Genomic DNA, 14540 nt, shown 5'->3' with positions numbered 1-14540 from the left:
AGTTTTAGCTACTGCTTCTGCTCACCAAATCACTTCCCAAGGACTGGCCGTACAGTTTCTTAATCCCCCTCTTTTAAGACAAGCAGAGACAAGTGCCCACTTCCTCAATCTCGCAGTTTGTTCTCACTTCTCACCCACACACACCTGTCTTCATTTTCTCCAGCAAAAGCATTGTATGAGTACAAGTTGACTCACTACCTGCCCTACAGGCTTTATCTCCGTGAACAGCCAGAGCATCCCCTTTTCTGCTAATGAAGGCAGTGAGATCCTTGACCTAGATGGGGAAATGTATCTCGGAGGTCTACCTGAGGATCGCCAAGCCCTCATGCTTCCCCCTGAGGTGTGGACGGCATCCCTCAGCCTTGGCTACGTGGGCTGCGTAAGGGACCTCTTCATTGACGGACAGAGCCGGAACCTGTGGAGGCTGGCGGAGGTTCAGAGCGCCACAGGTGTCAGCAGCTTGTGCACCAGAGAGACTCACGTCAGGTGTGCCAGAGACACATGTGCCAACGGTGGACACTGCAGAGAAGGCTGGAACCGCCATATTTGTGACTGCAATGGTACCGGCTACCTAGGTCCCAGCTGTGAGAAGGGTAAGAGTGTCTGAGGAGGATGGTAGTGAGGATACTGTAAGTGACTTGAAAATGCTGCTGCAAAGCTTTTAACACACTTTGCCCAGTATTTTATTTATTAACTTAGCTGTGTAGTGGCTGGAAAGTGCCTGCACAGATGGGAAGACTGTCGATACAAAGAAAATTCATTAGCAGGCTTTACTGCTCAGGCCTCGTAAACAATAATAGTTTCATTTGCAATTGCAGCATGATCGTCGACATTTCTGCATCTCCATGTGTAATGAGCGTCGTGCCCTCAGCTGAAAATTACAGTGCACATCCACACAGCAGTGTAGGTGACAATGAAAGCACCAAAGAAATTCGTCATTTAAGCCATTGAAAAGTAAATTACAGTATTTTCTTACACTGTAGTGATTCATTAATGAGTTGTCAGTATCATGAGGTTGCCAGTACTATGAGTGTTTCATTAAAAATGCAGTGCTGCAGAGTGATTCGGCCTTAATCATTCTGCATTTACCATGCAGATGGTTTTCTCACAGAAAGGCCAAATTACGCAGCTCCATTGGCAGCTAATAGCATGAGGATATATGAAAATCCCCCTTGTATTGCATTATGATGGGTATAAATCCTTCAGAAATTTGATTGCTGCTGCAATCTTGCCGCTGTCTTCGTATGCTCCAGGCTTTTTCTGCCATCTGGTGCGACTGATGAAAACTGCAATCTAAAATTTTATATCATTGTAGCACCTGAGATAAGCTCCAATAGAATTCAGGTGTCTTTCGTTAAATCCCACTTTGTGTTTTTAATTGTGCATCGTGATTCCCGCTGGTTCAGTGTCTGCTAATGTTTCCTCCTCCTGATATCCGTAGAGGCCACCATGGTGAGCTATGACGGCAGCATGTATCTGAAGGTGGTGCTGCCAAGGACGATACACACAGAGGCAGAGGATGTGTCCCTCCGCTTCATGTCCCAGAGGGCCTTTGGGCTGCTGATGGCCACCACCTCTCAGCAGTCGGCGGACACCTTGCGTCTGGAGCTGGACGGAGGCAGAGTGAAACTCACTGTGAACCTGGGTAATGCTGCTGCAGGAAATGCGAGCATTTAATACCAGTTGACCTTTTACCAAGCTAGAGCTAGTCACCTAGCTAGACTTCTCATGGCATTAGTTTGTCTCAGACTCTCCCATACCCATCTTCATACACAATAACTACAGTTGCTTAAAAAAAATGAGCACTTCCCTTGATTCTGCTGCATGTTGCAGGAAATTATTCACTATTTTTCCAGAGAGCTGTGGCGGCTGTGTCAGATTTTATGCAGATTTTTTATGTGTAGTTCTATTTAACTGGACATTAGTGGATTGAATTACATATGGTCCGTTTCCAATCACAGTGATAACACAATGAAAGACAGACTTAATGTTTTGGATGTCATTAAGGAACAATTTTCATATGAACTAATAGTTTCATTCATCACATTAGTTGGATTTTAGAAAGAGATCATGTGGAGACTAAAGTGGGTCATCTAAGAATGGAGTTAAATGAATATGTTTATTTGCTTTCTGTTGGACAGGTAGATGCAGAGATCGATATTCATCATCATATCTGTCCATGAACTATAAGGGCTACAACCAGCAGGACAAACAGATGATAACAAAATCCACCTGCCTCCGCCTTTAAATGTTGCACACTATCTCATTTGTTTAACCTGCACATACAACTGAAGTATAAAAAGGACTGTTTGCAGTTTTAGGGGGTGTTATGTGTCTGACCATTTCTTGGCCACGCACAGTAAGTTCCCGGAGTCTTTGCTGGTTCCCTGGCAACTACACCGAGCCATGAAATAGACCGACTCAACGGCTTTGCAGTAGAACATGTGTCGTATTTACACTTCGGTTTCTGTTAGCAAGCCGCGGGCTGTAGCTTCATATTGAACAGACAGATGTGACTGTGGTATTGATCCTCTAAATCTGACTCTCCACCAGAAAGAGAATAAGTGTATTTTGCAAAACTTTTGCTTTAAGTCATCAGGGTTTACTGTGGACATGGTGGTTTTACAGTTACTTAAGAGTCTAGACCACCAGGATGTCCAGGCAGCGTGCTTTTAGCACAGGTATTTTTCAGCTTTACTGTGAAGTAGAAGAGAAAAGCAAATGTTTGCCTGTCTTGAAAAGCTTACAGTGTACAGGTAAAATGGGGATGGAGTGTTGACATGCAACAAAGGTCCCCGGCTGGAATCGATCCTTAACCATTTGGCTACCAGGAAGAATTATAAGCTTTTATTTCATGGATAAAACATAAGAAACACAAACCAGAACAACTGAGCAAAATAAATCAAGAATGCAGTATCAAGAATCTAAAATCAATTTTTCCAAAACGTTATGAAGGAATAACTCAAGGCGTCTAATGACTTTTTAAGCAACTGCAGGTGTATGTATTCTGCCTCTCTCTCTCTCTCTCTCTCTCTCTCTCTCTCTCTCTCTCTCTCTCTCTCCCCCTCTCCCCCTCTCCCTCTCTCTCTCTCTCTCTCTCTCTCTCTCTCTCTCTCCCTCTCTCTCTCCCTCTCTCTCTCTCTCAGTTCATCCAGTGGTCAGGTCTCATCTGACCGTCTCGGCTCTTTCAGCCCTTCAATGGCTTGTCTGCAGTTCAAGGAGAAGGCAGTCAGAGACCAGATCCATCATTACGCTGAGATATTACCACTTAGACCACTCACGCCATAAATGTGACCGTTGTAGTTCCCTCCCCTCACATTTACCGGCCTGTCCAGTTTAGAGCCGCTTCGCTGAACAGTGGGTGCCCGTGATGGACGTGCATGCACACACACGCAAACACACACACACCCTCTCTCTCTCTCTCTCTCCCTCACACACACACACACACACACACACACACACACACACATACCTGCAGCAGAAAGTCACTCTGGTCTCTGGCTGTCTGTATCCACTGCTCTGTGATGGTTGACAGCTTGAGAGCACACCTCAGCCACATAACTTATACCAATATATTCATATACAGTAGGGTAAATTGGTTTAATTTTTCAGACATGCAAATAGTGGATCCATTTTGAGGCCAAACATATGAATATTTAGAAGATAATAGCTGTTATAGACATGAGAAAATGGTAGCAAAGCATCACATTTGTGCTGTTGTCATTCTTTTCCATGGTGTAAGGTTCATTGTGGCTGCAGGTGTGCAAATCGCCCTTTTCCTCTTTGAAAGTATACTAGCATGAGCCAAGTAGTTTTAGTTTAAGAGTGAAGACGGATCGAGGTTTGGGCTTTTGTGTAGAGGTGCACTGGTACAGTAGGTTATATTTTGATTCTGAACAAATCAGATGAGTAAGTGTAATACCCCTAAATTTATCAAACTGCACATTCATGACCGTCTTGTTCTCAGGGAAATGTATCAATCACATTCATTTGTGCATCATGTAATATATGCATGCAGGCTATCCTGAACAAAAGAGTCTATTAATTCACAGGCATAGAATATGACATACAAGAGGCCATATGCCTGAAAACTGATAATTAGATCTTACAGGAAAGTAATCCTTTATTGCAAATTCTACATAATTACAGTAATGGCTTTAACTTGTGTGCTATTGTCCAGTAAGTTCATTATGGTCCTTTATGTGAGAGGCTTTAAGATTTTTATTCAGTTTCACGTGTTCAAACCTTCAACCAAATCTAGCACAGACTGTATTTTTGTTATCGGCCGCAGACATTTTTCCTCACCGCGGTGCATGTTTGCTCTGTTACCGTGTCGGTAAAACCATCAGTCGTGGTATCTGAAAAAGTCAAATTCATTTGCAGAAGCTGAATGTTAGCAGCCGCGTCAAAGCCGATACCGCTGCTAAAAATAATACCGGTGCACCTCTACTTTTATGGTCAATAAAACTCTTATTGATCCCAACTTTGATCTGGTCTATTGTACTCCCAGCAGTGCCAGACACATGCTGAGGTTCTCCTTTCACTCGCTGTTCCTTTTTCTAACATTATGTACACCACAGGGAGGAAAGTGGCGGTTTAGACTCTCGAGGCTGTCCCCGGATGGTGGGCTCTGAAAAGCACTGAAGTGTCTGCAGAATGTACCTTGAAGGATGTGAAATATTCTCCTCTTTTGTGCTGTTCTTTTTTTCTTTTAATCTCACCATCTCACTCTCTCTCTCACCAGATTGTATCAGGATAGACTGTAATCTCAGTAAGTGTCTCCTATGATTATTTACAGTACCATGATTTAGAGAACATGCAGTGTGGTATAATCGTGTGCCTCTTCTTGTGAAACACAACATTTGTTTATTATGGCCCACAGTTTTCCTTGTTTACTGTTGCTTTTAACCTACTCATGAGTATCATTACAAAGATAAGTACAAGAATGAGATTTCACTGTGTTGTACTGTTGACTATAATTGGATCTTTTTTGCTCTAGACTCATGAAATCCACATTTTAGTAACAATTTAAGTTACACATTTCTCTTTATTGCAGTGCAACAATGTTGTAATCAAATGTAGCTAATTTTGACAAACAGTAGTTGCTGTTGTGCTGCCAGTGAGTCTATCATTCATTTGCCTGTGACTAATTTTTTCACATAGCTCATAATTGGGCACAGTTCAAGTGCAATCAGCAGTTATCAGTGGAGAGAAAAGCAGTGCTCAGTCTCAGGAGAAAAATGCGATTTTGCTGCCGGATAATCACGCTGCAGTGGCGGCGCTAAGATTAATTTCAAGCTTAGCCTGATATCTGATCAATAGATGAGTATGAGATGAGACTGTCAGCTCTTAAAAAGGCTTGTTTTTGCTTAAATGTTGAGACATGTCAGAGTTACAGTTTAACGCAGCCAATTCTCCTCATTTTAGGAGAGCCGATGTAGTGGAACATATTCTTTATAAGTAAATTAAATCAGCAGATTTCTGTTTTTCATGACAAATCCTTTGAATGTAATAAATGGCTGATTCTAACTACTCGTCCCACATCAACAGACACTTGTTATCGTGCTTTGTGATACCGTGAAGATTTTAATTGTAGGAGGCATCCTGGACCAGATGTGCCATAAAATGCAGAATGAGTACACTGAATGAATGTAAAGCGTGTCTAAAATCCTTCAACAAGAAAATGTACTTAATGAACACACTCAAGACAAGACAAGAGCATCCATTGAATACATTTTCATGAACTATGGGGTATTTCAGTGAGCACCCATAATTCCATTGATTAAAAGGGAGATGAATGTCAAAGGCAGATCTTCCTCTGTATCAACAGAATTGATTTTCTGGTATTCTACGCTCTTGTGAAATGGAGTGGTACTTTAGGTCGAACCGAGGTAATGTTGGAATTTATGATGTAGATTGTCGCTCTCACCTGATAGTGAGAGACAGGCAATTTAAGTTTTGGTTCAGACTACAGCGGTGTGAGAAATAGATAAAAGCTATTGCCAGTGGAGAGGTGAACGGCTCTCTGATATAGATCATCCAATATAGAGGAGGCTTGTGAATGCTTATAAAAGTTATCAGTATAATCGAGTGCCGGCTGAAAGCTTGTTTCCCCCCCCCTCATGTATGAATAATTCCTGAATTCGTATAAAATGAAACTGCTAATGCTCAGTGATTTGCAGAGCAGCCATATTAGTCATTACACTGTATTTATGCCTCACCTGAGATGAAAGGAACCCATTGCATCCAACTGTTTATGTGCTCTCAAACATATTTTAACATCTAAGCATGCACAATAGGAAAATCAATAACCCACAGTCTGTATCTATCGATTTGAGATGCGGATTTAATGGCTATACAGAAAAAAAGAGTCACATTTACTAGTACAACATATTTACGACACATCGCACGCACTCTGAGCCTAAGCAACAGCCCATTATGTTGAATGGATTACTTGTTTTTCTCTGATCAAGGTGAGTAGTGTGCGTGTGCATTCAGGGGTGTGCTGATGCTTGGAGAGACGTGAGGTGTGTGTGTACTGTCTCTGTAAACCAGTTCCGTGACCCACCTGCAGGAGAGACATTTATAGCCTTTTCAAACGGTTCCCTGCACTCAGTCGAAAGTAAAATATGCAGAGAAATACTTGTGGAAATAACAAAGAAGATATATTGAACTTGACTTATTAAAAGCAAGGCTGTATATCCTTTATCTCATCAGATATCTGCCCTGGAAATTGCCCTCTCTACCAGCAGATGGCATTGTACCATCATGCACTGTGCACAGAAACTCACTCACATTTCTGTATGCACATTAATCGTCTTCCTGATCAGTTAAACTGTATGTATGCTACACCGGTGACCTGTGAAGAGCATGATTCTACAGATGCGATGATGGATGGCTTGTTAATGGATTTTATGAAAATGGAGCCAAATTTTAAATTGCAAGAATTACCTGCCTAAATGATTTAAAACGATCATCATTTAGTGAGTGCTGTCATTGGGGAGAATTATAGTTTGTGCCAAAGACTCATTATGAATTTTAAATATGTTTGTTTTGACTACTTTAACTGATTAGCTTACAGCTTGATTACAGGAAGAAGATTTCTCAGGTGAGGGATCTCGCGAGTGTGGCTTATTTCTGAAGGAATCAAAGAGACAGCCCATCTGCAGCAGCTGCTTGGAAGCTGTCAGTGGGAGGGTAATAGTTGTAAGAACAAATGTTGCTGCAGTGCACTTGATTAATTCTCTGGAATCTGGGGAATAATGCTACACTACACACTTTTGAAATGAGGCATTTGTTCTCCAAAATTGCAGAATTACCATAACATGCTTTGATTAACATGCACATCCTGCGTTCAAAGTCGCAGCTCACTCATAATGCTGACCTGTATAACCGCACCATGTCTTTGAAGTTATCCTTGTTTGAAAATATTAATCAAATTCAATTTTAACTGAGGATCAAACTGGACAGAATAGACCCAGTACATGTGCAGCTTGCTCTCGAGTGTCTGGAAGCTGAGCTTGTGAAGGGAAGGCTCTTTGAAAGGAGCCTACAGTTTAAAGGGTTTACAGTCAGACGTCTGTGTGAATACATACAAACTCCACCATTTTACCACCCGCAGCAGTGTCAGAGACAGATCTCTATCAGTAATATGAAACACAGAGTGCTTAAATTTACTATGTGTATTTCATTAAATTTGCTGAGATAACATTCATGATGACTCCACCTTCAAATCAAACACTACTACAGTAAATAAACGAGTAGTTTAGTAGCAGTTTTTATTGAAAAAGCGCTTGATTTAGCATTGCGCTCTTATAATATTGTCATATTCCCAATGGGCAAAAATATGGAAGCCACTAACGGCCATTCATGCAATGCCTTTTTTTTAAATGCGGCTATCTTGAGATCACAAGTTAATTATTGCGTTATCTTGAGAAAACGAGCTTTGTTGTATCGTCATTCCAAGAGGAAAAAAAAAAATGTTTTTTTCCTATTATAGTGTCAGACATCAGGAGTGCCATGCCAGCATGCATAGATGGCATCTTGACAACAACTGATTTAAGCTGCAGATGTCAGATCAGGGAGTGGCCATTACTGATGATCAGTGCAAGTTAACTTTTAGTTCCTTTATCAATCTTCAGCAGCTACGCCAAAAATTTGTTGCTGAAAGTTCAGGGGCACAGTCAGTTGGTGTCTATAGGGGGTCAGTGGTACAATGGGGGTCACGAGGCTATGTACAGTGGGATGGGCTTGCGTGTCTCACAATGAACCAGATGGCCTTAATGTCTTTCCCTCTGCCATGTTAATAGGCTTTATTTGAGAAGCTGTTGGCTGAAGCACAGAAAAGTAATTTTCTCGATAAAAATTATGTTATCTCGAGAAATCTGCCTTTTGTTTTCTTGACATTACGAACCTGTTATGAGCAAACAAGCTTTGCTGTCTTGAGATAACGAAATAATTAACTTGCAATGTCGAGATAACAGCATAAGAAAATAATTGCAAACACAACCACCCTGCACAATAAGAATCAGAAAAATCTTCTTTTTCACTCCAGACAATCGTCTTCCTTGTCAAACTATAAACTGTATAAATATGGACGCAACTGCAGATTTCTGAAGTGCCATTGTGGAGCTCAGTGACATTTCAATATTGGGTCTATGGGGATTGACTCACTTCTGGAGCCAGCCTCGAGTGGTCATTCAAGGCAGTTTTTGGCACTTGTGCATTGACTTCATTTTTCAGCCCTAGAGGTTGCCACTTGGTCAAAACCTGGCGCCCTCATTACCCACAATGCAACTTAACAGTCAGCAGCTCAGTCAGAGATTTAGCTATGTTATCCTAGTAGCAGCTAATGTAGCGTCGAGGCAATTTGCCAGACCTAGTTACACAATGAAAGACAACTACAACTTAGTAGTACTCCCCAAGACTTGTAAGCAGGCTTTGATAGTCAGATAAAATAGTCAGAGTTCCCGTTTAATGTGTATCTCCAAGTATCCAATAAAATTCTGTCCAGTTAATATATAACTTAATGCAAGAAAATACAAGACAATGCTATCCTCTCAAGAATTTTCACTCTGTTTTTCTCTTTGGTATTAGGATGTTTGGGTTCAGACACTGACATTAGATAGGAGCGAAGCTCCCCTCTGAGAAGCACAGATAAGATGAATTGTCCCTGCTATCCAGCACCAGCTCCTCTTTTATTACAGCAAATCTGGTCTGTTCCTCTGTTTTCATGATAGAGATTTACAAGGTAAACATTTCTGCTTTTGTGTTGGACATGATTCCAGCGAGTGGTTTGTTTTTTTCATTATCTACCTAAATCCATCAAATATAGAGGGAGCAGGGTTTGACGTGATTGATCTGTCTGGTCTGCATAGTCAATATTCAGCAGGTGGATGGTGGGTATCATGCTGTGTGCTGTAAAGACACTTGATATGCAGCCCTGGACAAAGTCTCCAGTTGCAGTTTTATTTCCCTGAGGAGCAAACAGTGAAGTGTTCGGAAACCAGTTGATGTTTTCCATTTATTGCCCTCTGTACGTCCCCTGTAATTCTCCTGCACCCTGAGCTCAATTAGACAGACAAACCCCTAAAGGCACAGTCAGCTTAGGCAAGGCATGGCCAATTAGTTTCCCAAGCGATGTCAGAACTCCTTTGAACTGCCGTGTCGGCCTGTTGCATAGGCACTGATTCGGGACGACGGTGCTGCAGTGGCAAGCTTCTGCACTGTGACCTATTTTGAAACCAGTGAAAAAGGCAGAGGATAGTGCAGAAATTCTGAAACTTAAAGCTGTACGTGTGAGCCTCGAGATAATACCTATCATGTTTCCCCAGTAGACATCAACGAAGTGACCTTAAAACAAGAAAGCATGGGTCATGCTGCTTTACTACAGAAATTATTTCACATATATTGGCCGTTCAGTGGCTCGTTTCATTCCTCTGTTAACTGACTATTGAGTGAATGCAAATTGTTGGTTGCAAGTAAGTGTTGATGACTGTATGTGTGCGAGTGATTCTGTTAGTGAATAATCTGTGCGCCTTGAGCAGAGAGTGCTTGTCATGTTGAGAGGAAAGAGTGTATACTGAGCTGATATTGTATGATTGTCACTTGACACTTTCCTCCTCTTAGGCAAGGGACCAGAGATACTCCTGCTTGGCGAGAAGCTGAATGACAATGAGTGGCACACGGTGAAGGTGGCGCGACGTGGGAAGAACCTGCAGCTTTCTGTGGACAATGTGACTGTGGAAGGTATAGTAGGAATGAAAGAGCTGTGCTTACAAATATATTGAAAGGTATTTGCAATTTCAGCTGCATGTTGTGTTCCACAGGTCACATGACCGGCGCCCACACCCGCCTGGAGTTCAATAACATTGAGACAGGGATCATGACAGAGCGGCGTTTCATCTCCGTGATGCCCTCCAACTTCATTGGCCATCTTCAAGCTCTCTCCGTCAATGGGATGCTCTATCTGGACCAGTGCAAGAACGGCGATATCTCCTACTGCGAGCTGAATGCTCGGTTCGGCATGAGGCACATTGTGGCCAATCCTGTAACTTTTCTGACTCAAGCCAGCTACTTGGCCTTCTCCACCTTGCAGGCCTACGCCTCCATGCACCTTTTCTTCCAGTTCAAGACCACCAGTCCTGACGGCCTTATACTGTACAACTCTGGAGATGGCAGTGACTTCATCGTGGTGGAGCTGGTCAAAGGGTAAGTGCTAAGGTGTTAGGATTGAGCTATAATCCTCATGCAAGCTTGGGCTGAGAAAAGACAGAAGAGGCCATTTGGGATATGAACAAATTATTTATATGTACCTTATTATGTACTAGTACTAGTCTTCTGTTTCATTGCAACAACATTTGTCTTGGGAAAACTCAAGGAATAAGATTAGTCTTCTTTTTTAGTTACCTAATTCATATCTGGACTCCATCAGCCTGCAGCAATGTAGAGAGACACAAAAGAGCTTTAAAATAATTTGTCCAGTATAAATAATTTTGTTTAAGGGAGAGAAGAAGAAGAGAGAGGAAGCGAGTGAGTGAAAGAACAATAGCTGCCATTCTGACGGCAGCACCAGTGTCATTCTCACTCTCAGACCTACTCGAGCACATTTGGAAACAAATGCGTTCCAAATGTTTTATTCACTGTAAATAATTTTTGTTACACGGAGAATAGCAGAGAAAGGTTGTCGAAACAAAGCAAGCAAAGCAACAATTGTAGCTTCCCACTGTCAAACCTCGCACAGACATTCTCCCAGTAAGCAATTAGTCAGCAGGAGGCCTTGTTCAGCTCTGGAGCCTGCAGCAGAAGCTTGCACAGCCAAACACTGATGAAAAATGGCTTCCAACACTTCTGTCATAGTTTTCAGTCTGCTCAGTGCTATGTGTGAAGTGTAGCAGCTTTGTCGTGGATGTTGCTTAACTTTGATTCAGACAAGATTTCATTTTTTTGACAGCGCACTCTCCGCTGATCAAGTTTAACATCAACATGATGGCGTGCCTTAAGCCTTACAGTGTGTTTACGTTCTTTCACTGTTAGTTATTTGAACGTCAGCAAAGCAGTTCAATATTTCTAATTCTGAGCCGCCTCTGTGGTGGTGTCACAGAACAGACAGCAGCTGCAAGCAATCAGAGTCATTTGAAACATGCTATAATCACAAACAAGCCTCACACATAATGGGTTTGAAGTATTTAATTACCTGGTTTGTAAATGACGTGTGGTATATGGAGAATTAGTACTGGATAAGAAATACTGAGTGTAAACATCTACACTGTCCTGTAGGTACATTCATTATGTGTTTGACTTGGGAAATGGTCCGTCACTAATGAAGGGAAACTCTGACAAGCCGCTCAATGACAACCAGTGGCACAATGTGGTGATCTCCCGGGACAGCAACAATGTGCACATCCTTAAGATTGATTCCCGCACTGTCACCCAACACGCCAATGGAGCCCGCAACCTGGATTTAAAAGGTAACTTATCTGACCACATAAGTATTTTATCAGGTGATGCAGTGAATACTCACACTGGATATTCACTGTGCATGTCCCTCTGTCAGATTTTGTATTGTAAACCAATTATATTTGAATACATTCAGCCTAAAATTTGCATTATCTTGTAGTTTTGTGTAAAAATGATCACTAAATACGACTTGATTTGATTAAAATTTTGGGGGTTTTTGTTGGATTTTTGTTCTCGTATTATTATAAATAATATATAATATATATAATATTTCTGAAAAGAAAACACACACTTTGCAAAACAAACTAATGTTCAGTTTTCGTTGACATCGTTGAAAATGTGTAATTCTCCTCCTCCGGCATTTCACAGGTGAGCTGTACATTGGTGGTGTTGGGAAGAGCATGTACAGCAGCCTGCCCAGGTTGATAGCATCCCGGGAAGGATACAAGGGCTGTTTGGCGTCTGTGGATTTGAACGGGAGACTCCCTGACCTGTTGGCTGATGCCCTCCACAAGGTGGGAGAGGTGGAGCGCGGCTGTGGAGGTGAGGCAGGGGAACACGCTGGGAAGTATGAAACACCTGTGAATTATGCCTGTAATCTGATTTCCCCCTACTTCCAATCAGAGGAATTCAGAGTGGCTGCTCGCTGAAAACTAATTACACCATATTTGTTATGGTATTAAACAGCTTTGTTGAACGCTCCATTATGATTGGCCAGTGAGCACATTCTGCGCTTTTATTATTCCTGATTATATACGCTAACATGTGCTCACATCACTCTCCAGTCCAGAACTCTCGCTGCTATTGTTGAGCTCTAATCAACCAAAAAAGCACTCAGAAGAGCTCTGAGTCCTGCTAAGGTTGAATAATCTCAAGTGATCTCCCCAGGTAGCCATTATTTTTACAGGAAACGCTGGCTATGACAGTATAGTTATATAAGCATACCCAAAGTTTGGCTTGAGGGTGACACTTGGGTAAAGGTCATGGAGTCTCCAAAATCAAAAGACATCTTCTTCCTCTGCAGAGCATGAATGAGCAAAGGCAATTTTACACCGGCGTGAGTCGTCAGTGAGATCTGATGATTAGAAAATGATTGTGGACTGATTGTGGTCTCAGGGTCTCCAAAATGAATGGAAAAACATATATTAATCTTCCTCTTGACTGTGTGATTGTGCACAGCAAGTCTGATTATTATTTTGGAGATTTTTCATAGAACATCTGTTTTGGTGAAGCAAAAGAGAGAAGCTCAATTTTTTTTTTTTTTTTTTCAGTTTTCAGATGAAGCAGTCACAGTGACACAAACACAGACAGACAGAGTTGATCACATTACCTGTGATCTTTAGTGGACGTAATTAAAATCAGTTCAATCAAATCAGCATCGTACAATAGCTGGTTGAAGACTTAAGAGCAGTTCCTTCAGTCAGAGGACAAATATCTGAGTGTCTTTATTTTGCAGTAATAACTGTCTCACCGTTACATTTAATCCCCTTTGGACAGTAGTGAAGGTGCATGCATAAAATGGAGAGAAAGCACCTGCTAAGTCTGCTGTTCACACCCCGCAGGTCCCAGCACCACCTGCACAGAAGACTCTTGCCACCACCAGGGAGTTTGCCTGCAGCTGTGGGAGGGCTTTTCCTGTGACTGCACCATGACCACGTACGGGGGGCCGTTCTGCAGTGACCGTAAGTACAGGTGTATTCCGACTGAATGGGTAGAATCAAAGTCTGTCTCAGTTTAAATGTACCACTGGTCACCGCAGGGTAAATAACGATAACGATCAGCTCCCACAGTTGAGTAATTGGTCAATTGAAAAGATCTTTAGAATGTGAATGTGTTCCCTTATAAAGAACATTCAGTCAGACTTGGCTGTTCTGAAGGCTGCAACAATGAACCATCACAGATGTCATTCTAGCTTACACCACATTATTCCCTCTCATAGCAACTCACGGTGTGCGTCAGGACAGCTTGATGAGAGCTGATTGGCCCAACCAGTTGAATACTCTGTATCCCCGAAACTGGAACTGTTTCTCAATTGAGAAAACAAGACAGAGAGTCTTGTTTTGTCTACAGAGAAATGCTTTTTTCATTTTATCTTACTCAGTTGTTCCCAACCTTTTTGGCTTTTGGACACCTAAAATGAAACAATGTCTCCTCGTGGCTTCTCTTGACAAGAGTCATTTTTTATTTAGGACACTTTGGTTGATCCAACTTGTTGTGATTGATTTCGGTGAAACAAAGAACTGCAGGCTTTTCAAATTAATCTGCCCTTACAACTACAAAACCACACAGAAGTGACATCACATTGACAACAGCAGGAGAGCATGTGACGTTCTCTGTGATTGATTGGTCGCTGTATGGAAGTGAATTGAAACCAAATGCTGCCTCGAAGGTAGGAAATCAATCTAAAGACTCATGGTGTGCTTTGGAAAATGATCAACAGCGATGCAAAGTAGAAGTGATTTGTAGTCAATGGGCAAAGCATGAAATAACACTCCTAAAATAGTCCTTTAAAAACAGCAACGATCATGCAAAACATTAATGATTGATCACTCTTCAGTCGTTTATGATGGCTTTTCTAGTCT

The 14540-nt window shown here is 41.8% G+C and overlaps 1 protein-coding gene across 2 annotated transcripts in view; it reads left to right on the top strand.

The window, feature by feature from the left end:
• The window catches only part of LOC143333326 (neurexin-2-like), a 115394-nt gene that overhangs the window by 47382 nt on the left and 53472 nt on the right, over nucleotides 1-14540 (top strand). For both annotated transcript variants that reach the window (XM_076751389.1, XM_076751388.1), the window contains 8 exons: nucleotides 210-593; nucleotides 1442-1645; nucleotides 4745-4771; nucleotides 10129-10248; nucleotides 10329-10710; nucleotides 11779-11969; nucleotides 12328-12501; nucleotides 13521-13640. In XM_076751389.1, coding sequence (XP_076607504.1) covers nucleotides 210-593; nucleotides 1442-1645; nucleotides 4745-4771; nucleotides 10129-10248; nucleotides 10329-10710; nucleotides 11779-11969; nucleotides 12328-12501; nucleotides 13521-13640 — 1602 coding nt within the window. The remainder of the gene's footprint in view (nucleotides 1-209; nucleotides 594-1441; nucleotides 1646-4744; nucleotides 4772-10128; nucleotides 10249-10328; nucleotides 10711-11778; nucleotides 11970-12327; nucleotides 12502-13520; nucleotides 13641-14540) is intronic.

Source organism: Chaetodon auriga, chromosome 15 (genome assembly GCF_051107435.1).
Source record: "Chaetodon auriga isolate fChaAug3 chromosome 15, fChaAug3.hap1, whole genome shotgun sequence".
Lineage (NCBI taxonomy): Eukaryota > Metazoa > Chordata > Actinopteri > Chaetodontiformes > Chaetodontidae > Chaetodon > Chaetodon auriga.
This window is presented reverse-complemented; position numbering and strand designations above follow the sequence as displayed.